Source organism: Ambystoma mexicanum, chromosome 6p, assembly GCF_040938575.1.
Source record: "Ambystoma mexicanum isolate Mex_15411 chromosome 6p, UKY_AmexF1_1, whole genome shotgun sequence".
Classification (NCBI taxonomy): domain Eukaryota; kingdom Metazoa; phylum Chordata; class Amphibia; order Caudata; family Ambystomatidae; genus Ambystoma; species Ambystoma mexicanum.
The window spans coordinates 1,346,433,224-1,346,457,897 of NC_090935.1; the positions used below are offsets into that span (position 1 = coordinate 1,346,433,224).

Here is a 24,674-nt window from a genome sequence, read left to right on the forward strand (position 1 = left end):
GATTCCTTCGTCTAGTGGTGGACTCTGCCTTCCAAGCCAAAAAGCCTTGCCCTTTATGCAGCCTGCTCCCATTAATTCCAGCCTAGCTGTCAGTCACCCAGCAGGGTGGCTGTCCTTGCTGGACAGCCAGCCGGCCAATCACCTAAGAATGCATCCCTGTCTCCTAGGAGATTAAGCACAGGGAGTTTCGGCACCTCTCTCGCTTCCTGCCCCTGCCAGATCCCCTGGAGCCATAGGCAGGCTTCATTCGTGAATCCCGCCAAAGGCAAAACTGAACAAAGGCAAACCTGGTTTGGCACGCATAGTAAATCTCAAGAATCGACAAAGAAATGGCAAAAAAAGACGACCAGGGCCATTTTGACAAAAATGGCACCCATGGGTGCTTTACCGTGGCTGTGAATAAAGCCTGCGGTAAAATCCCATAATGGTAGTAAAAAGTAAACCACTGCCACCAGGCATTCAGTGAGGAAAGGGTAACAAAGATATTACATGGGAAGCTACACAAAGGGGATACTAAGTAACCCCTCCAGCACCCTATTGTAAGATAGTGTGTGCTGGGTCTATAAAGTTACAAATGTTAGTAAAGTCAATTTCACTTTACTGCTCTGGGAAACAGTATTTTATCCCAGATAAGGTATTTAAACCTTTGGGGGAAGTCTGAAAGACTTCCCTGTGTCACTGCACTGAAGGTGCTGCGTGACACAATGTAAAAGATGTCTAGGGAGTTTGTCAGACTCTACAACAAAACAACAGAGTACAAAATCACATGAACACATGAGAGAGTGGGAAAAAGGGTCTCACTCTCTCCAGGTTAAAAAATCAAGTCCTCAAAATCCAGCAAAGTTGCTGGGGGTCTCCAAGGTAGAGGGAATTAGCACATTTATGAGAATTCTTCCCAAGATCCCTGCTTCCTTTAAAATTTCCAATACTCTTCTCAACCTCCCATCATGGGCACCCACAGTGGCCCCCACACACACAAACATCATCCTGATGGAGCATCACCCAACAACTTATGCATTGCTTTTTGAAAAACAAGCCGCAGATACAAGACCAAACAGCATTCTTCTACATCTAAACAATCCAAACGATGTGATGAAGCCCAAAGAGTCCATTTGAAGTTCGACATGCTGGTAAGCCGTTGTCAGGTATGGTCCAGCAATGAAAACACTGGTGCCCCAATACGCTTACCAACAGATCATCAATTCGTCTAATCGGTAAAGCTTTTCGGCCATCATATTCCTTTTAAGACACCGGAGTTCGATACACAATCTTACTGCCCGCTAAACTTCCACAACACAAATATTGAGCTGATCCATTCCGAAGCTTCGATACACTGCATTATTCCTTCAGCCTACATCCTCTTCAATTCCTCCTCTACATCTTTTCTCAAAGCTAACAGTATCATCTGGACCCTCACCAAAAAACGGGACTGCATCATGCTTTAACTTAATCCGATGAACAAAGCATTTCAAAGAGCCCAATTTCTTCTCGAACACCTTTAGAAACCAGGTTAAAACCTCCATGTCCTTCTCAGACTTTATACTTGAATCAATGTCAGACTCTTGTACTGCCAGAAATTGTTCAGGATGCCGTGAATCCAATCTGATGACTTCACCTTTATCATCCCAAGAAAGCAATTCACTCCCTTTTATGGCTCTCCTCTCTTTAAACTGCAACACCACCTCAAACTGCCCTACAATGTCAATTGGAACATCTCCATAGGCATTGACTTTTATGCTGGGCTCCTCCAAAGTACATCAGTTGAATCTCTTCCTCCAAACGTGCACACCAATGAATGCGTTACACGCCACGCTGTCTATCAACATTGGTATCTGAATGTCAATCACCAGGACCATTGCGTATGGCTTCTTCCTCCAAGTTTCCCTAAAATGCATGCACGGATACAATTTCTCTTCCTGTTCCTTCCATAACATTGTACTCATCATACATCTCGCGTATCTTCCCAGGAGCAATCCCTGCATTTCTGCAGCAACTGGCAAGATGCCCCTTCCGATAACATCACAACATTAGGTTTATTGACACATACCTTGTTATTCGCAAAGTGATTTCAACAACTAACTCTTTCCAAAAGCAGGTTTGGACACAGACCACAACAGTACACTAAATCCACGCTGCACGGACAACACCCCCCTTGCTATTACGAGAGGAGGCCCAGCTGGTCTCCTTATTGCCCTCACCTTCTGATCACTGTTCTTCGCACCAAACAACTGTTTGGTCCCAACCTGTTTGCCAGTCTTGTTAACAGAGCCTTCAACCACTAACTTGCGACTATCCACACTCATCTCCAGATTAAATTATTTAATACAACACAGAGCGACTGAAACTGCAAAGAACATTGAGCACAATCAAGTGTCGGCTCTCTCCCTCCACAATTCTTCCCTTTTATCATTGATGCTCTTGATCAACTGATCTCTTAAAGTGCTCCTCTTGACAGTGCGTAAAGTGAAATGTTATTGCAAATCCCCTAAGTGCTGTCAAACTCTTCAATACACTCAATAGATTCACCACTGTGTTGCTCTCTAGTGGAAGCTTTGCTAAGCTCACTTCAAATGGACCTGCATCGCTGAGCCACTTCTGGCAGTCTCCTCAGCACCTCTTCCCTAGCTGTAACCAAACATTACAGCACCTTTCTCTCATTGGAATAGTTGAGGCCAAAAACTGCCAGACATATTTCAGAAAGACCTCTTTCCAGTCGGCCCACCTGACAACAGGCTCTCCAGGTGAAGGTAGAAAATGGTGAGCAAGGTTAATTTTCCATGGTCCTTGCCTTGGGTGCACCTGATCAAAATCTGCAAAGTCTCAAACTGGTACTCTGCGTCTCCATTCTTTTTTTGTCAAATTGTTTTTTTATTTTTTTTTTTTTTATTAAATCAGGCCCACAGATACTACAGCAACTAAATCCATGTGTCCATCCAGCATAAGTGCTGAGATGAAGAAGCAAACTCGAACGATCCTCATGCAATCAATAGTTGCGCCCTGATGAAGAAGCCACAAGATGAACGAGCAGGGTCAGCCAATCCAAAATGGCTGCACATACCTTCACATTAGGTACTTTCCTCATATATCTCCCTACCCACTGCCAACGCAGAGTACACTGCTCTGCTGCGGAATGCCTGAACTCACCGGCCAACCACTAAAGGTCCACACAGGTCGGTCGCCACACGCTTGATCACTTAGCTGGGTCAAGCAGGAGACCCATTCTCCACCACAGCCAGGACACCCGTATTCCTCACAGCTCTCGGTCAGCTGCAGGCCTGTAGGAGGTCACCACTCAAGACACTCGCGGGCAGTTATGCTGCAAACCAACACAGACTAGTTGGTTTAAAGTAACCTTTATTTCTTCAAAAGGTAATATCTAGCACCCTCCCTCTTGACAAGAACCTTCCAACTGCCGTTCAGTCACGTTCCACAGTCACATTCCACAACCCGATTCCATTCCCTGAAGGTTCCACACGCCTCCAATTCAAGCAGCACCGATAACAGTGGATTTAACAGACAGCATGTCTTTCTTCTATGCCCTTTATATAGCATGCTGAAAGCTACGTGGCGGAAAACATTTAAAAAAACATAGTATCTGATGTGGTAGTAGTTTAATAACTTGTCTGAAATTCCGATTTAGTAGGCAATTTTCAATGAATGTACGAGGATATAGTTTTACAAATGTTGTGACACAGATAACTATATGTTTACGTACGGATGTTATTTATGCAAGTTATTGCGTATGTAGCCGCCGTATAGTTAAGCTGGGTCGGACTCCCAAAAGAACCTATTAATCTATTGTTAACTTGATTCGAGTAACAGTTTTGGCCGAAATTCCAAAAGCGATTAGGAACTCTGGGACCCCGCCCCCCACCCCCCCCCCGACTGCAAACTGCAAAGTTTCGTAAATATTGATTTAAAAAAAAAAAAGTTGCCAAGACGCTTGTTTTTTTTTTCTCCAAAGTTGCAGCCTACTTCCCCATTAATTTTCCCATAGACAAACAAGGTCAATTTTTCCGAAAGTGCACAGCCCAAATTGCTGGACGGATTTGGACCAGGTCTGAAACAACTTGGGCACGAAGCGTTCAAAAGCGTGTCGTTTGTGGTAGTAGCGCAGGACTACAAAATTTGTTTTCGAATCTCAAAAACGGACGTCGGCATGGTGTGTTAGTAATACTTTCGCTAATTTTATGGAGGATTCATTGAAAAAGTTAAATACTTGCATTTACGGAGTGGACCTCTCAAACAAAGCTTTTGAAATCATTGAAATGAAACATCCTTTGTGTAAAAAGATACAAATATGTCAATTATAAAAAGGAAAATGGATATTCGAGTAGGTGGATAAAGGGTGTGGCCAAAACAAGGTATGTAAACAGCCATAACTAAGAAAAATATTATTCCAATATGTTTACTGTTACTGAGCGACCAGAATGATAGTTCTAAAATTATTCCAGCCTGGATGACTGACAGTTTGAAATTTAAAAATAAAGGTATTTTACCTGTTCCCTCAAGAAGCCTTCCCCCATTTTGTATGGTTAAAAACCCAATTATGGCCCATCACTAAAGGAATTTAAGAAACGTGATTGCTGCCATAAGGCAAATGTTTCATTATTAAAGTTATTCCATCTCTATTTTGCCTTGCCTCTTATCTTGCTTTGCTTTTAGCTGTTCTTCCTGTCTCAGAGCTTGTACCATTATGGACTCAAAGGCACCTGTTTGGAGTCCACCAGCTAAGCTGCGAGGTGTCGATCGTCTTCGTGTTGAAGTACACATTGCCACTTTTTCATCTTCCAGCCCATAACGTCCTTTAGATGTTACTACAATGGCAGTCTTCTCTCTCAATGGTCTAGAAGGAGAAGAAAAAAAATGTTTATTTCTGTATCATGGTTAAATCCCAGCTTTTACATCCAAGCTTGGCTTTGCAATTGAAGGCATGTCTAAGAAAGTTTTTGTAAAATAGAACCATAGATAAATCGCCATCTATTTGCCAATAAACAATGAAAAATGCACATCTAAAAAATATTAAACACAAAGTAAAGCAAAAGTGAAAGATGTTACAGGTAACAGTTACCCGTACATCTGCCGAATGTAAACTGAAGACAAATAAAGGAATAATTTGTTATAAAGAATGTTAGATATAAGACCATCAAATAGCATTTGCATTACTCGGATACAGAAACAAGTACCAAGTTCTGGATTTACTAAGGAAGTGTAGGGGAGAAGAGGGTACAGAGCACCATGCTAAATGGCAAATCACATCTAGGTACTTTGAAAAGATAGAAAGCGAAACAGACCCCGGAAAAGACATTAGGACATTGATGTATTCTGAAAAGCATATAGTTGTTGCACAAGTCAATGTTACTTCATCTCAAGCCTGCCACAGAGAATCCATGACCTACTTTGCAACATGTACACGCTGTTGGGATGCAGGGTAAAGCCATGGAAAAATTAAATAGGTCACTATTGTGGATATAGTTTTAAAAAGTGTTAGTGATAGGCTGCCAATACCGGTTCATAATTCTTAACCACTGAATTCCAGTAGGTAGCATTTCTATGCCTCGTGCTAAATAATGCAAACAGACACAACACAGGAGCTTCTTGTATGGAATGGCAAGATCAAGCATTGCCAACTATCCCTTTTTCTAGGTCCCCGTCTTTTTATTGGATACATCTAATAAATCTCAAACTTGCAACAATAAGGAGAACTATACAATGAGGAATTACAATTCATACTATAGAGAAAGCTTTCTTATCTGGCTTTAATGAGGATCAAGTGGGGCTACATACAAAATATGCCAGATACCCAGAGGCCAAAATAGCAACTGATAGAGACAGAAAATGGAGCAAAACTGCTTGTTAACACAGGTTCTTGATGAATTTACTGGCACGCTGAAATCCAGAAGCGCGTTATGTGGCCACCCCACTTTGTTACCAGGAATTACATTGCAAATAACTGAATAAATACTGGCATGACACATGTAGGTTATTGGGTTCTGTTGAAACAAGCGGTGGGCAATCATGTTTCCACTAATAAGAAAAAGGAGAAAACCAACATCCATAAAATCAAAGCTCAATATTTTTAAATAAGGTTCCCGGCTATTCTGAAAGGCTGATCAGTAAGGGGCAGTTTGCTCGAAAAAAGAAAAAAATAATCCAAAAATGCAGCATAAGCAGACCACAACATGTGCAATTGCCACTGGTCGAGCAATAATTTACTGTTGGCAAGAAGCAGTGTGCATGCAGAGTATTAGTGGCACATTTTTCATCCAGGCATACGAAATGCCTTGGTTTCGAGTAGAAGATGGTTTGTCCTAGAATATCAAGGTGTACAAAAGGTTCTGATCCTTATTGCTCAGACAGACATACCACCACCACCACCACCACACCATTAGAATCTAGGTAGGAAGAGTGCTGCAGGGTAGCAGCCGTATAGGCCAAACCCCTCCCCCACCCCACACCCCTAACTGAATCCTGGCTTCCACGGGGGCCATTGCAATATGAAACAATGGGATAGATGTGGTCAAATGTTCCTTGATTAGCTTTTACAAATAGTGATGGGGTAATGCTGCACTGCGAGTGTGAATTCTTCTTTGGGTTTTGGTTATGTGTTTGCATAGTTCAATTTACATGATAATGTCACTGCAGCATTTTAAGAATTTTTACACATTGTGCTTTTAGAGAGTGATTCAAGTAAATGTACAGACTTCTCGTCTACAGGTAAAGCAGATAAACTACGATTTAGCATTTTATTAAGAGAAAATGAAGATTTGTGGACAATATTATAGGTTGGAAAGGGTTTCCCTGCGATTGGTGAAAAGAAAGCAAGGAGCACTGACCTTTTGTTTGGGATAGATTGAATAGGTATTATTTTTTAATCTATTCACACAAAATATCAAAAATCGCTTAAATGTAGGACTGAAATTAATTTGGCAAAAAGTGCAATCAATACATTGTGAGTTAACATCCAAATGTTTACATCATGACCAAAAATCAATGAACCTTAGCAACAAAAAGGATTGACCTTTGGATGTCCGTTACAGGACAGTGCTGCAACCATCCTCAATGTAACAGTCCTATTTCATGTCGGACACAGTTCGGTTAACACCTTCACACTTTCTCCATGCAGGGGACAGTGCAATTCCCATATTTCAGTGGTCTATCACTTTTGCCAATAGCTATCCAGGAATATTTTAATGTATCAGGAGGTTGGGGAGCAGTGAGTGTGCACAGCTAATGGTAATAGTTTATTTAGTTAAGTCTTAAATTAAATTAAATCTCTGCGTGGGGTGCAAACCCAATAGAAGGTGCCTCAGTGAAAAGCACTCAAAAATGGAACAAGCAAGAAGACCTTTGCTACGATGCTAGCGATGTGGGCTGCACACCCAATGTCCATTTAATGGTTTCTAATATTTTTTGATAAAGCAACGGTAATCCAAGTATAAAAAGAACCAATTTGATTTATTCACTAATTGTCATCTTAGTCAATAAACGGTCATAGGTTGGAAGCAGATGCGTGATAGGGCCTATGCATTTTGGACAAGCATGTCCTTGTGTCAGGTTTCAAAATAGGGAATGCCTTACTGCCACAGGTCCTACAGGCTAAATATAATGGAACACCACAAAATGAACTTGGGCGAAATGAGATCAGAACATCTGTTCAATAGACAACACCAAATCTTGTCAAAAAATATATATTTATTTAGATGCATCTTACACAAATCATGGTTCTCAACATCCACATTTGTACACCAGCATTCATTCCATCATTCATTCACACTCACTACACATGTCAATATTCCACACTTAGGGTACTCTGTCCAATTAGAAACATACATTTCAACACTTCTTTGTATCTCCAGTAAGTGGTAATACACAAAAACAAATATATTTGATATCACTCAACATATGTTGCGGTCGTCACAAAAAGGGCCCCTAATTGGGGCCAATTGCTATAAGCGACCTTCTTCAGGAGACGGATGGTTCAGTTGCAACCACTCTGAAGTGTGTATATCTCAATTTATGTATATAAAGGTTGACACTCACCTCCACGCAAAATAATGGAGGCGCGTGTCAACGATGGACTACATCCTGCACCTATACTGCAACAGAAGGGAGGGACAAGGCATCTAAATCAGCCTCCCTTATAAACAAGGTGAAAGCATCTCAGCATTGCGTTTTATGATTTGGACCTTCTGTCTTACACGATAGGTAATTGAAGTGTAGGAGTGTCTTACTTAAAAACTCCAAAGAAGAAAATCCCTGATCGAACCTGGAATGCAACAGAGTGTATACATCAGCCTATTTATTGCACAAGATCACATAAGATAGTGGAAAAACCACCTATCCAGTTGCCTCACCTCGTGTGTTGGAGACCAGATCTGTTCTATTCTGGTTCTCAGATTTTCACCACACACTCAATTTCTGTACAATGTGCACACACACTCAATTTCTGTACAATGTGCCTGCAGGGATACATAGGGCAAACCATCATGCTCCTGCATGAACCTTGCTAAATGCATTACCAATAACGTTTTCATTAACAACCAGAACCCATAATAATGGTGTCTTTCCCCCTGGCGGCACCAGTCTGGAGTTATAGGGATATTTATTTCAATCCTGTCACATCTCCATAATTGGCTTTTTAGGAGTCAGTATTTCAATAGTCCCACATATCACCCAGGGCTCCCCTCACATGGTCTGCCCTGCTGACTGTGTAGAACTCGAGTCAGCATCCACCATGATGTCCCTAGAAATGCGAGTATTGCATGTGGATTCCTCGTTCTTTATTGCAGTGATCATGTTTAATCTGATGTGCTAAAAATGTTATTTCTCCTTTATATGTGTTCACATCAGTCACAAAGAGACCAGCCATAAAACAAGGGGCTTGTAGCACGCTGCTTAACCAAAGTGTGTGGTCCACGGCAACATTTTTTTATCTCACTGCTCATTGCCTAAAAACATGAGTTCTCAAAGCCTACAATCTTTTCTACATAACAATACCACTGTCAAAACAGCTCCAACTTTTTGTCATTGATGAATGTCTTTGAGCAATGGGTTGCAAGTGTTTAAAAATATAGAGTGGCCGTGCTGTGGTCTGGCAGGGTTCTAAAAATCTATGGAATAACAAAACCCTTGAAATTCAAGGAAAAAAATAAATAAAACAACTTTAGTTGCAGGGATGTTAAGGTGAGAACTTAATGCAACAAAACCCCTGTAATTCATCTAAAGTCACCTTAACTTCGCACCCCTGTTTTGCAGCCTGTGACCACAATGATTATTTAACTAATGGCATCGGACATGAGATTGCTGTACGCATTTGCCCAGATTTAGACCAACCTTACATTTCTACAAATGTGATTAGCATTTAATATTTCATTACAATGAGTACATTGTTTAATACAGTAAACAGCTAGACATGCATCATAACACTACTTCCAAATCTTTACTTTGCAGTACGTTGATAAAAGATATCTGAATTATAAATGGTATACTGCTTAGAATGTTCCCGTTTGTGCAAAATAGATCTACGCCTCACTATAATATAATCTGTATATACATTTACAAAAATTTTGCAGAAATAAATATAAAAAGCGACACATGTTGAACCTGATTTTACGTTTTGAATTAAACGCAGGTAAATATTCAATTGTTTTATTGTAGGAAAAATGCACAGGCATCATTTTCTAAATGACATGAGAAAACAAGGACCAACTAAGTATTAGTATAGGTGTATCTTTTATAAGTGATTAAGATGTTAAAATTGAAAGAAAACATACTGTACAAGTAGTCTTTAAATAGTACCCTATTTCTTACACTTCTGTGAAGATCATAGATGTCACCAGTGATGTCATAAAATGTGCAACAGGGGGCGTGAAGCTAGGGTGGCTTTAGCTGAATTTCAGGGGTTTTGTTACATTAAGCTCTCACCTTTACGTCCCTGCAACTAAAGTTTTTTTCCGTGAAAATAGATCATATTGTAGGGCGGCGGTCAGCACCCTATAGTTAAGGAAAACCAGAGTTACATACGATATCCCAAAAATGAATGGCTAAGAACTTCATTTGTGCAACGGATTTGGATGCAATTATGCGCATAAAGAAACGTTTGTCTCCCCCCCACCAAAATACTGAAAGGTTTTGGTAAGATTCTTCACAAAATAAATTCTGAAAAAAAATGCATCGGCCTAGAGCCCATTCATTTTCCCATGGACAAAAACAGTAAATGTGTGCTGAACCGCATAACCAAAACCGCTAGACGGATGTTGATCAGGTCTGAAATAACTAGAGCATGAAGTGTTGACTCGCAATCCTTTTGTGGTGTGGGGTTATTACAGTCACTTTTTCTTTTTTTAGTATTTGATGGGGAAAGGGTGCCCCTTTCTCCAAGATAGATAGCCATATCTCTGGTAAATTGCCAAGAAGCCAGGTGTTTATGAAACATCCACCATCTTTTTTTCTCATTGCGAGAGATAGCCGCGACAATATCCTGGTTAAACGAAAAAGAAGGTAAATGCCATTTCCAGTTGAGAGAAAACAGGGTAGAGGTGGGGGGGGATGGGAGGTAATTGGACACCAAGTTAAATTTAGGTTATGGACCGAGTTTACAACACACAGCTTTTCTGTGACCTCGGCTATCAGACAGAATAGCTGACATTTCAAGACAAACTGTCACAGAAACAGCGAGTGCTAAGGGGGGAAATAAGGGTGGGCAGAGATGGTGAGAGGCTATCAGTGGATTGAGGGGGAGCAGGGACACATGGGGGGGGTGGGGCACTTGGCGAGTGAAGGGTGTCATTTTGGGGTTTTCCCAAACATTGTTGTACACACTTCTTGGCTATCATGCAGCCTATGTTCAGAAATTTAGCCATACGTCTTGCCCCACCGTAATTCCACACCCCAAACAGCACCCCCAACGGATCAGGGTCAATCACCGTGCCGGTGATGTCCGTAAGAGCCCCCAAAATCCCATCCCAGAAATCTCCCAATATGTGGCATGTCCAGAACATGTGTAGATGGTCTGCACTCTCTGACTTGCAGTGAGCACAGGAGTGTATGGTAGTGCGGGCAAACTTAGAAATCTTGAGGAGTATAATACAACCTGTTCAGTATTTTAAACTGCATGACTCGGTAACAGAAATTGAGGGATACTCCATTAGTGTGGGAGCACATCTTTTCCCATAGTTGGTTGGAGAACTCCAGACCCAATTCGCCAGCCCATTCGGTACGTGCTGTGGAAGGCTGGACTGGAGTGGCCTTCAATAGCATTTTGTATAGCAATAAGACAACGCTGCCGGTGCCCCTTGAGTTGGGAATATAAGCAATTTCCGGTGTGTCAGGAGGCTCATCAGGGAAAGTGGGCCATCGAGCATGGAAGGCAGCACGCAGCCTATAATATTGTAACAACTCAAGCGCAGACCCGAAGTGACCCTGCCTCCATGTCTGTGGATCAATGAATTTCCAATCGGGGGAAAAAGATCAGTCAGCGCCTGGTAGCCTAGCGCCCCCCCCACCGGTGGGCCAGGGCTGTGTCGTGTGTGGGTCCAATCCGGGGAACCTCCATATGGATAGCCATTTATAATAGGGGTAAGCTAAATCAGTTGCTGTCAATATACAGCCCCAAGCCAGCAGGGTAGTTGCCACAGGGTCAATGGGGGAATCCGGCACGTAGGTCCGGTGGAATACAAGTGACATGATATGGACTTCAGCCGCCGCCAGGGTTTCCAATTTGACATGCGGGCGAGTCAAGGAACTCTGGTACCAGTAAGTGGCGTACTGGTACTGTGCGGCCATCCAGTACAGTAGTAGGTCAGGAGCCGTGAATCCCCCGTTCTCATATGAGAGCGTCATATCAGACCATTTTTTTTACATACCGCACCCGAGTGCCATAGGAACTGAGCACAAGATTTGTGTAGTTGTGTGAAGTATTGTTTCCCGGGCCAGATGGGTACATTGCTAAAGATGTAGAGCAACTTGGGAACTAGGACCATCTTAATGAGGGAGAGTTTACCAGCGAGTGATAGTGGGAGATGGCGCCACCGTGTCATTTTTGATTCAGCAAGTTGTGCCATAGCCAAGTAATTACCTGCTAGCAGGGTAGGTTTGGATGGAGACATTCGGACACCAAGTACTTGTACTTGATACCGCTGGGGGACCAGCAGAGTGGATACTCAGAGTAAGTTTGCTGGGTAGAGTTTGTAAGTGGGAGGATCTCAGATTTGGAATAATTAATCGTAAACCCTGAGAGGGTGCCCACACGTGTGGTATCTCATAGTATAGGGTCCAGGTGGGTGGAGGGATCTCTAATGTATAAGTCATCAGCGTACAAGGATATTATCTCACAGGAGTCTTTCAATCGTATTCCCCTGTGGGAATGGCACGCTCTGATGTGGTCCGCCATAGGTTCTATCACAAGTGCAATGAGGATTGGTGAGAAAGGGCAACCCCGTCGAGTACCTCTGTGGAGTGTGAATAATGTAGAGGTCAGGGAATTGACCCGGACTCTTGCCATCGGGGTAGTCTACAGCAGTTTAATGTATCCGATCATGTTAGGGCCCATCATCTCTAGGACCAGCCACATACATTTCCATGAGACCATATAAAATGCCTTTTGAGCATCAAGCATGACAGAAATGGCACTCGCGTTCTGGCCATGACATTGAAGAGACGCTGGATGTTATGAGAAGTGGATCTCCCGGGTACAAAGCTCCCTTGGTCTTAGTGGACGAGGTAGGACATGATTGGAAGGAAGCAATTTGCTGTAACCTTAGCAAAGATCTTGGTGTCTATGTTCATGAGGGAGAGGGGGGCCTATATGAACCGCACTAGTCACTAGGTGTGTCGGGTTTGAGCAATAATATTAGAACGGCTTCACACAGGGAAGAGGGGGGGGGGGAGCAGATACCCGAAGCGATTCCTCCCAGATCTCCAGTAGTTTGGGAGCAAGAATAGCAACGTGCTCCTGGTAAAACTCGGGAGCGAGTCCATTGGGGCAAGGTGCCTTGCCCTTCGGGAGGTCCGAAATGGCTTTGTTTTTTTTTGTTTTTTATTGTGATATAACCTCATTTGGGTTTTTTTTTTCACATTCAAAAGACAGTACATATATCCACATATAAAAAAAAAAACAACAACATATTCATAAAATATATCTAGATCACATTCCCAAATTACTTCGTCACAAATTTATAAAATTAACATATTAAAATTCATCACATCTGTGACTAGTTTACCTATAAAAAGCAGTTTTCCCCTTATTTTAACAATAGATCAACAGTATTCTGACAATATAAAACCTGTCTTTTGCAAGACCCTAAGGACATTTAATGTCAATTTTATTTCATGACCCGCAATCATTCTTTCCCAAAAAATATCAGAGGATAGTCTATCCAAAGACCCAACTAAATTCCGTAAGTATTCCACTCTAATTTTCCAGGTGCCTTCACAAAATCTTAGCAGATGCTCTAGCGTTTTTTTACTTAGGTCTGTGCATTCCGTGCATAGACTACGGGCCCCTTCAGTGACTCCCCATTTAGTTAACACTGATCCAGTTTTAATCAAGTTTAACCGTACCCTCATAAAATTTTGTCTTCCTTTTGGGTTAGGGAACTTCATCAAGTATTTTGGTACTACACCTTGTTTTTTCCCGTACTTAAAAAACCCTTCGCGAACAGAGGTTGATCTCACCATATCCCCTGTTGTAATCCAATCTCTCAAAGATAAGGACTTCTTAACTTTCAGCGGGTTTAAACTCAGTGTTAATTTATCTGTTTCACAGTAAGTTAGCAGGTTTTCTGCTATCTTTTGGAGTTCTGTCAAAGTGAATGAGGAATTTAAGTTCATATTTTCTAGGAGATTTTCATATAATGTGTTAGTCATTGGCACAGTAATAGACCTATACAAAGACAAGAGTTTCCAATCAACTGCGTATTTTAGAGATTTTAATCCAAGTTCGTATTTGAGAGTTATCGTATGTAGTCCTTTAGGCAATCCCAATACCCGTTTCCAAATGTAACCTTCTATTTTCTGCCAGTCTATTGACCACAATAAAGGTTTAGATTCAATCCCATACAATAGTACTGGGATTACTTTGGCCACATAAAAGTTTATAATGGTTATAATTGAAAATTTGCCATACAGGCTGGCAATCTTCTTCATCTGAGCTATCAGTTGAGTTCCTTTAGCCAGGATTTCACCATACTGTTTCCCAACTGTAGGGGTTGCATGCACTGTGATGCCAAGGTATATTACTTCTTTTTCGACCGGTATCTGGTTATTGCCAATTGACCACCGATATTTTATTTCTTTGCGACCTTTCTGCTCAAAGATTACGATCTTAGATTTGTCAGGGTTAACCACCAGGTCGTTTAATTTCATGTACTTGTCAAGGGCGTTCAACAATCTTTGTAGGCCAATGGGAGACCTATCAAAAAGGACTATATCGTCCGCATACATGAGCCATCTAACGGCCAAGGACCCCACCTTAGGGCTTATTAGTGATGAGGATTCTAGGGCAGCTCCAAAGTCGCCCAAGTAAAACTTAAAGAGAAATGGAGCAACCATACAACCCTGTCTGACCCCCCCCTATCCACGTTTATGTATTCTGACAAATAACCATCCATATTTAATCTTACAGTAGCTGTGTTTCTTTCATGAAGTTTTACTAGTATGTTAAAGTTTTGGGAGCCCCTTGTTGTTCCAACTTACTCCATAATTTATCTCGATTTACAATGGCTTTGACTATTTCGTCCAGCTGGATCGGGGAGTCCAGTTGGTCCCTAGTAGAAGAGGAGATATATGTCATAGGAATCTGATCAAGTAGGTCTCTCATGTGCTGTTCACTATGTTCAGGGGGTAAAGCATACAGATTAGTGTAGAACTTCGTGAAGATGTCCAATTCACTGGTCCGACCATTGTGGAACATGCTGCGCATCCCTGACAGACATAATCTGGGCTTGTCCCCCTTCCCCTCATTAGTTTCGCCAGTTTTCTGCCAGGTCTTTCACACTCCATACATTTGCGTGCAGCCTGTGGGCGACTAAAATATCGAACCTCCCTAGTGATGTGCGTTTGGAATACCTTAAATTCCTCGCTGATTTCAGCGAGTTTGGCGGGGTTAGCTGCTGACGAACAATACTGTTCCAATTCTCGCAGTTTGGATTCAGAGCGATTAAGGTCATTTCATTTAGTGTTTAGCACCCCTGCCTCCCTCGAAATGGACATCCCTCTGATGTATACCTTGAAAGCATCCCAGCGGACCCCCACAGTAGTGGCTTGTAGGGAGTTGCATTCGAAGAAGGTCTCAATGTGCGCTGATATGTCAGCCTTGAAAACTATGTCGAGGAGTGCAGCAGACTTGAAACGCCATGTACTGAAAGTAGACACAGGAGCACCAAACTCCACAGACAGGGTGATCGGGGCATGGTCGGACAACGTACGGGTGAGTATCTGCGCTTCGATAATCTTCCCAGGAAAAGATCAATTCTAGAGGAACTATCGTGAACAGTAGAATAATAAGTATATTCGTGTAGCTGACGGTGGAGGGCCCTCCAAGCATCTCGGATGTCCAATGATGCACTATGTATGTGTAATCTGCGTGCGGCCTGTGATTGAGGTCTGGGTGCGGTTTCGGTCCTGTCCAAACCGGTAGAGAATCAGGTTCATGTCGCCTCCCCAGATGATTGGAGTACCCACATACCCCATTAAGGCGATGTTATCAACGAAATCTGGGGTGTCTACATTGGGAGCATAAGTGTTAACAAGAATATATTCCCTGTTCACTATCATGCAGTACAAGACAATATATCTGCCCTCGGGATCGATATAGTCCTTATGGAGTGTGAACTTAATAGATTTATGAATCAAGGTCAGCACTCCCCTAGCTTGTGTAGAGTAGGACGTGTAGAATCTATTAGGCCCCCAGAATGGTGCAATGTGCATCGCCAAACTGTCTGTGGAATGAGTTTCTTGCAGCATAAGTATTTTAATACTGTGTCTTTGGGCGTAGAGCATGATTTTGTGGGACTTGGTGAAGTTACTTAGTCCCCGGATATTCCAGGACATTATATTTGTAGGCATTTCATTGTCCTATGGTACATCCCAGCTAATATGTCCCAGCGTGCCTGTGCAAGTGTGATTGTTCGCACCCGAACAGCACCTAGCCCTCCCTCACCACCCTATCGCAGCTGGCAGTGAACCCCCACCCACCCCCTTCCCACAATCATCAATAACCCCCTCTAAACAGGTGATAGCGGGCAGATCCCAACATGGACCGACCGTGCTATAGGCCCAACACCTAACAATTCCACTAAAATAGCCATTGCATCTGCAGCAGGGAGTGCTGTTGCCATGCAACTGACCAGAGCAGGAGTAATGAAGCACCAGGAATGTTACTATAGATCGGCAGTGTAAACAATTCAAACACATTTTCATTTCACCGACAAATGCGGTGGCAAAAAAATAGAACTAGAGCAGCTGCAGGTATGAACCAACAATTCCAAATAGATCAGGTAAATCAAACTACAGCTGCAAGTGAGAGTATAGTCAGAAGCAATACTATGACAGGTACATCATTAAACGAGAGCTCCTAATAACAGCGCAGGTGATAGAGTATCATAATTGGAATAGTATCCATACATATGGGAGGAACCAGTGAATCTGACGCTGCTACCAATGCAGAAATTAAAGTTTTTACCCACCCAAGTGCGTGCAGAAAGCTAGAAAGCTTCAGTTTTTAGTTTTGGTTTCTGTGAAGAGTAATACCAATGAAAATGCAATTTAGCTTGAGGTGTAAAATCAAAATTTAAAACAAAAAACAGTTTAGAATGCCTTCAAGTAAAATACGAAATGTAAACACAGAATCAATTAGCAGCAGTACTAGGGGTGAATCAATGTAACAGAATGGAAAGAGATGCCTTTATAAGACCGGCACAGACCAGCACAGACCAGCTTGACGCCATTGCTATCCTGGTCCGCTTGACCCTCATCCAACGACACGGCGACAGAAGACTGTTCCCCATGCGCCTCAGGATTGAAAGCGTTATCCTGCGCCATTGGTATCTTCTCTATGGGAGAAAGCAGAGGCAGGAGGAGGAAGTAATGGAGGAGGTCCAGCAGGAAGAGGTGGCAGTACCAGAGGTTCAGGGTACATTTCCCTGAAAAGATCTTTAAAACACGACCTCATGGGATCAGAGTGCATGAGCGTCTTAAACTTCCCAAAAATGCATCCTGAGACAAAGGTCTAGACGCTGGGATAGGCAGAGGACGCTCATGAGGGGCATAGCCCCATGAACGAAATGAGGATGGTTGCCAGGAGGGTCCATCACTGGCTGGATCCACATAGATCAGTGGTGCGGAACCAGGAGTGAGCGAGACTGTATGAGGTAGCGGTGCCCAAGCACACCAATTGAATGAACAGGTCTTTGTTGTCAACATAGCATGGAAAAGGCTGCTCAGCCCCAAAAGAAATATTCCCAGCACCAGACATTGTGAACAATGGTTTAAGGGTGGTATCCAAAATGACCACCATGGACCAAGGAGGTTGGGCCGCCATTTTGTCGACACCCGAGAACTGCATTACAGGAGAAAGTGAGGCAACTGTCTCCTCAGGGGAGTCGGGGGACTTAACACTTTAGCTGTGAAACAAGGATCCTCGGCCGAACCAATGCTGGCAGATCTAGGATGTTTACTGGACATCTTAACAGTGCCAGAATTAGCCTCCAGTGGAGGAACCTCGGCAGAGGTTGGAAGGCCTGTGGTGCTTGACCGCCTTTTTTGCCCCCTCGACAGAACCGGTAGCACCACAACCCCGAGCGTGGGACGGTTGAGGAATGTACCCCACTGCCAGGACCCTCAAAGATGATCCCTCGACTGTCGGTACTGGATTCAGCCCCAAGAAAAGGAACCTCAGGTTTTGACCCGGGACGTATAGCTCCCTCAAGAGGGGCCTCGAGCCATGACTCAGTGTGGAAAGCTACAGAAATGGAGACCTTAGGGCGAATCCAGAGCCACAGAAGAACTGGGCTGGAGTTTTGCACCCAAACGGTGAACCTCGGAACAGTGTCCAGTTTTGGCAGGTCCACTGTGGGAACCCCCTGAGAAATCTCCTGTGTGCCTATTAGGCCCCTTGTGGGGCACCTCAGGGGAACCCCTGGTGACAGATACTCAAGCCTCTCCCGGTCCTGCAAGACCCTGGGAAGGAGTCTCCTGGCTGGGGGAGAGGGGCCCTGAAAAGTAAAAAACCTACGGGCGTTTATTCTTTTCATCGATGAAGAGCTGAAAATGAGGTGGAGGAACGCGTTGAAACACCTCCCACCGCAGAAGCAGACGTTGAGTGCCCGGACGGAGAGGGAATCGCAATAGAATCACAAGTCCCACCGATGTTCCGGGCCTAGACACTAAGCAAAGAGTGGGGATCTGCCCTCCCAAAACGACGTTCGCATGAAGAACAAGCCACAAACCCTAGACACTGCGGCGTAGATAGAGGACTAGATGACAGAGAAACCGGAGCAGGAAGGAAGGACAAAAAGGGAATAAAAAGAAAACTCGGTGATGCGAGTGCATCCAGCCATGACTGCGCGGAGAAAAAGGACTGAAGGGCGATGCAGAGCTCAGGAGGGTGGGGTTACGGCAATGTGCGGTACCCCGCATAAAAATTTTAAAAAAAAAAATACAAAAATACCAATTTTCTATGCTTTTTACAAAGTACTCTGGTCCCATCCGGAAGGACGGAATGTCACAAGTATGGAGGAAAGGTGACGGGACATAGGAGTAGCAGTGTTATTGGTCTTCCAAAGATGTGACCTTAATCCACCAATAGCCTCAGTCGATCTCTATAAATCCTGTCACCATTTTATGAACTCCTTTCTTTGCTGCTCAGACAACCAGTTAAGTACATTTTAACATTACTTCACTATTCAATGTGGTATTTTGATTACATGACAATATAAAGGTTGGTTTCTCATATAGCGCAAGCAAACAGTGCGCAGCGTTGTGGCACACGTGGCGGAGCATAGCCACAAAGTTAGAGAAGGTGTTTCACACGTCGTAAGCTGACTGCGACAGGACCAACAGTTCCGGCAACCACAACAATGTATCAATAAAAGAGGGCACTGTGGTCACGTTAGTGTGAGGAGCACGACGGGACATAGTTCTGGTGCTCTTTAATCTCACTTCCATGACCGTTATACAGTGAATAGAACCCCCACAGACGCACGCTCTACTTGATCAGCCAGTGACTATTGTGTTAGTTTTCATTACCAGCGTTCGTATTATTTCCCTGAGATTCAAGGGACGAAGCGCGTGTGAGGCAGATCAACTACAACACAGACAAGAGGGAACAGCGCCAGCTGGTGGCCAGAAAAAAAACTGATCATAAGGAGGTTTGCAGGAAAAATATAAACGTAAGAGTACTGTAAAGTTACTTTGCCCTAATAAATCATTTTGGACGAGTACATGCCCAAGATAACCTAGTGGATAGACAATCAGTGGCACATCTGTCTTCATAAAGACCGGAGATGTCCAGCTCCAGTGAAGATGAAAGGGCTCAAGTGAGCCAAAAAAAATAAAATACAACCCAGTATGGGTAATATTTTACATCCAGCTCTGGGACGGAGTCTAGGACACAGCTCCCAAAATATAGGACTAGCTAAAGTTCTCCAAGTGTATGGAGAAATTAGAGGGACAAGTGGACAAGGAACTGAAAAAGGGGGGGGGGGAAGAAAGAAAGCCTGCAAGGCCAAAAAGGCCAAGGCCCCACACCACCAGGCTCGCCACTTAAAGGAAATGGCAAGAGAAAGGCAGCAAGCCTAAAAAAAAGAGCTGAGATGGCAGATGCAACCTCAGAGGAATATGACGATTGGGGGGGGGGGGGGTCAATCAGAAGAAGTTGAAATTATATCCTCAGAAGAGGAAAGTAAGAGCTTCTAAGAAAAAGGAAAGTTGAGGACAAGGAGGAAAAAGCAAGGGACGAGTTTGACCCGGGCGCCTTGATCCACCCACGTTCCTCAGAATGGAAACCGCCAACAAAGAGAGGCATACATAAAGGGAAGAATCAAAACCCCCATTGGCAAATGAGGCCAGAAATAAATTGAGGATGGAATGCCCAAGAACACATCTAACGGAAGGCATAGCAGAGACCTTGACAACCGCATGGTCACATTTATGGAGAGATACGTTAGACATTAAAAAAAGGTCTGGACATGTCCTGGTGCTCATGCCAGGACAAGATGTTGGACGCGATTGGTCCACTGACAAAAATCATGATGGCGGATGAAGCGAAAAAGAAACAATAGTTATCCTGTCTGGATGGGCCCAGAGAGCGATAGGTTTGCTGGGCAATGCCAAAAGCGCAATCATGGCAGAGAGGAGATCGATTTACACTTTCATAAAAGAATTGACGAAGTTTGCCAAATCATACGCAGCAATTGATAAATCCCAGGCATCCCTAAAAAGGGTATTTGGCTAACAAGTTTTTGGCTGGGCTGGAAGAGGCAGGGGCAGCTCTGCCAGCCACTATGCAAGCAATAGGTTCCATACCGACAGATCTCATTGGAAGCAGGATGAAAGGAAGCCCAACCCGTTCTTCCCTTCAAGAGGGAGAGGGTGGAGACCTGCAGATAATCAACACCAACCTAACTCCGGTGAGAATGAAGGTGCAAACGCAGATGTCAGACACAAACTCCCGCAGTAAAGGGGGCGGGGGTGGAAGAGTAGCATAGTTTATAGGAAAATGGTGAATGATCTCCTCAGATGCTTGGTTTTAGACCCCATACAATGTTTCCATAGATTGGCAAAACACACCAAGGCAAGGGAGATAGCCAAAGACTAGTGCAGAGCACGGCAGACTAGGAGCGGTTTGATGCGGAAATAAGAGCTAGCATGCAAAGCTGCCATAACACAGGCAGCAGATTCGGAGGACAACTTTATAAGGAACATGTTCCTAGTGAAGGGTCGCAACAAAATGAGACCAATCAAATCTAAGAACTGAAATTTTTTGTAATATACAGACATTTCAAGATGGAGGTGATACACCTCCTGAGGGACATCTTACAGCAAGGGGACTGACAAGCCAGAATAGGCCGCAAGATGCTTACCTGACCATACCTATGGCAGTAGAACAGCAAACGTTTGAGATTTTGGTGGCTGGGCAAATATGGAAATTTACATGCCTACCTTTCGGGCTAGCATCAGCCCTGTGGTGCTTCACGAAGGTGATGAAACCAGTAGTAACCTTCCTCAGGGAACGAGGAATAGGGCTGATTATTTATCTGGAGGACATCTAGTTAATGTGTCAAGACAGACTACTAATCAAGGAACAGGTGGATACTACCTTAGACCTGCTGCAGCCACTATGGTTTCTAATAAACTGGGAGAGATCAATCTTGCAGACGGAACAGAAGAACAAGTTACTTTCTTACCTGGTAACGTTCTTTCGATGGGATGGTCCGACGACGTATTCCATATCTATGACATGTAATTACCACAGCTGTGCTGCTTCGGAAACTTTTTTCGGTGTCTGCGTCGATGCGCCGTCGTCGAGGACCTCCTCCGACGTCCGACGTCATCCGATGTGATAAGTAGGACGCACGACGCCCGTAGCCTCAGTTGTAATTTTTTCCCCCAGAACGTGTGACATAAGTCAACTGCCAGTCAGACACAAAGCCTTGCGGAACGTAAGCTGCAATCGCAAAAGAAATTCTGCAGCGGGGAAGGCAGGGCGGGAGCGATATGGAATACGTCGTCGGCCATCCCATCGAAAGAACGTTACCAGGTAAGAAAGTAACTTGTTCTTCGAGGGGATTGGGTCCTCCGACCTATTCCATATCTATGACAGACTCCCAAAGCAGTACCAGAGCAAGGAGGAGGGAAAGAATTTAGAATCAAAATTTAGAATAGCCAATCAAATAGAGCAAAGGACCGCCTTGCCAAAGGCCAGATCCTGCCCTCGGATGGAATTGAGGGAATAGTGACGTACAAATGTATGTACTGAAGCCCAGGTGGCTGCATCACAGATGTTGCGAATAGGAACACCCCTCTGCAGGGCAGTAGATGCAGCCACACCCCTGGTAGAATGGGCCCGCAAGCCAGCCGGTGGGTCCTTACCCGCCAAGCGGTAACACTCCGAGATGGCTAAAATAATCCAGCGAGACAAAGTCTGTTTCGTCACAGCTTGCCCCAAACGCTTCCCAGCGTAACCAATAAAGAGTTGATCGTCCACTCTGACCCGGGACATGCGTGAAACATAAAAGCTTAAAGCTCTCCTAGGATCAAGCCTATGGAGCCTCTCCTCTTCCTTACCAGGATGCGGAGGAGGATAGAATGCCGGAAGAACAACCTTCTGGGCCAAATGAAATTCCGTCACTACCTTCGGAAGAAAAGAAGGACGAACTCGAAGGACAACCCTGTCCTTGTGAAATACAGTGAAGGGTGGCTTAACTGAAAGTGCCTGTAACTCACTCACTCTGCGAGCGGAAGTAACCGCAACTAAAAACACAGTTTTCAGAGTTAACAGCCTCAAAGGGCAAGAATGTAAAGGCTCAAACGGAGCACCCATAAGAAACCTAAGAACAAGGTTTAAATCCCAACCGGGCACCAGGAAAGGTGACGGAGGGAACACATTAGTGAGCCCTTTCAGAAACTGTGAAATTAAAGGAATCTTAAAGTAAGAACTCTTCAGACGAGCGCTTAAAGATGGACAGCGCCGCCAGGTAACGTTTAATGGTACCCACTTGCAAGCCCCTGTGGGCCAAAGAAAGTAAAAAGGACAGAACCATGGGGATGTCACATGCAAAAGGATCCACATTCTGAACTCTGCACCAGTCGCAGAACTTACGCCAACGGCAACGGTACAGAGACTTTGTTGCCGGCCTTCGGGCCGAAAGCAACACCTCCATCACGTCTTCAGGGAGGTCCCAATCCTTATACCTCAACCTCTCAGAAGCCAAGCGTGAAGGTTGAGGGATCTGACCTCTGGATGGAGAACCTGACCCCCCTCCCGTGAGAGCAGATCGTCTCGGTAGGGAAGACGACGTGGAGGGCAGATGGACAAGTCGAGAAGGTCCGGGTACCACGTCCTCCGAGCCCACGCCGGAGCAATGAGGATCATTCGGGAACCGAACTTCCGTAACCTCCGCAGCACTTGCGGGATGACGGGGACTGGAGGAAACGCGTACAGCAGCGGGAAAGACCACTCCACCACGAACGCGTCTCCTAAGGCTCCTTTTGGAGGAAATTCCCACGAGCTAAACTTTTCGCACTTCCGGTTGACACTGGAGGCGAAGAGATCTACTTGAGGGGTCCCCCAAAGGGCGAAGATCTCCAGGGGAATCTCCTGAGCCAACTCCCACTCGTGAGAGATCGCGCTCTGCCTGCTCAGAGCGTCCGCCGTCACGTTTTCGTCTCCGGCCAGATGAACTGCCGAGATCGAAACTTCCTGCTGGATGGCCCAGAACTCGAGCTGCATCGCCTCCCTGCACAGAGGAAGTGACCCTGCCCCCCACCTTTTTGTCGAGGTAGTGCATGGCCACTGTGTTGTCCGTCAGGATCAGGACATTCTTCCCTCGCACAGTCGGCAGAAAAGCCTTCAGGGCTAGCCTGACGGCCCTCAGCTCCAACAGATTGATATGGAGTCTGGACTCCGGAGACCAACGACCGCTGACTGTCAGCCCGTTGGCATGAGCTCCCCATCCCGTGAGGGATGCATCCGTCACGATCGTCACCTCCGGCCAGGGAAGCCAAAATGGAGCCCCCTTCATCAAGTTGCCTTTGACGGCCCACCACAGAAGGTCCCGGGCAACCGAGGCCGGCACCTGAATCGAGTCCGACATCCTGCCGGAGGACTGCGACCATTGCGTCTTGAGTGCCCACTGCAAAGATCTCATCCGCAGGCGAGCCTCTGGCACCAGAAGAATGCAGGATGCCATGAGGCCGAGCAACCTCAAGAACTCGAACGCTGGGAGCGACTGGGCATGCTGAAACTTGTGCACCATCTGCTGAATGTGAAAAGCCCTCACCTGGGGAGGAAAACACTGCCCCAGGGAAGTGTCGAGCACTGCTCCGATGTACTGGAGCCGCTGTGTTGGCGTCAAATGGGACTTCTTTAAATTGAGGGAGAAGCCCAGCCTGTGAAGGGAGTGACAGGTGACGGATAGATGATCCAGGACTTGCTCGGGAGAGCTCCCCCTGATCAACCAATCGTCCAGGTAGGGGTAGCGTGAATCCCCCCTTGCCTGAGATGCGCTGCCACCACCACCATGAGCTTGGTGAAAACCCTCGGGGCGAGGTAAATCCGAACGGCAGGACCCGAAACTGAAAGTGCGAGTCGCCAACCGCGAACCTCAGGTACTTCTTGTGCTTGGGATGGATTGGCACATGGAAGTAAACATCCTTGAGGTCGAGTGACACCAACCAGTCCTGAAGCTGAAGGGCCTGGAGGACTTGAGAGAGAGTAACCATCTTGAACTTGTCCTTCCTGAGGAGTTTGTTCAAACCGCGCAAGTCCATAATGGGTCTCAATCCCCCAGTCTTTCTTGGAAATCAAAAAATAAGGGGAATACCATCCCTTGTTCCTCTCCGCTACAGGCACCAGTACTATGGCGCCTTTCTCCAGCAGGGCTTGAATTTCCTGCGCAAGGAGCGGATCCGGACTCCGCAAAGAGAGGTTCCCCGGTGGATTGTCGCGAGGC

At 44.8% G+C, this 24,674-nt stretch overlaps 1 protein-coding gene across 4 annotated transcripts in view; it reads right to left on the reverse strand.

Moving 5' to 3' along the window:
- Positions 1-24,674, reverse strand: part of BRD10 (bromodomain containing 10) — a 653,586-nt gene that overhangs the window by 572,194 nt on the left and 56,718 nt on the right. For 2 of the 4 annotated variants that reach the window (XM_069626025.1, XM_069626024.1), the window contains exon 2: positions 4,643-4,846. In XM_069626025.1, the coding sequence (XP_069482126.1) occupies positions 4,643-4,846 (204 nt within the window). Of the gene's footprint in view, positions 1-4,642; positions 4,847-24,674 lie in introns of those variants that run through there. The other 2 variants (XM_069626027.1, XM_069626026.1) reach the window with 2 other exon arrangements.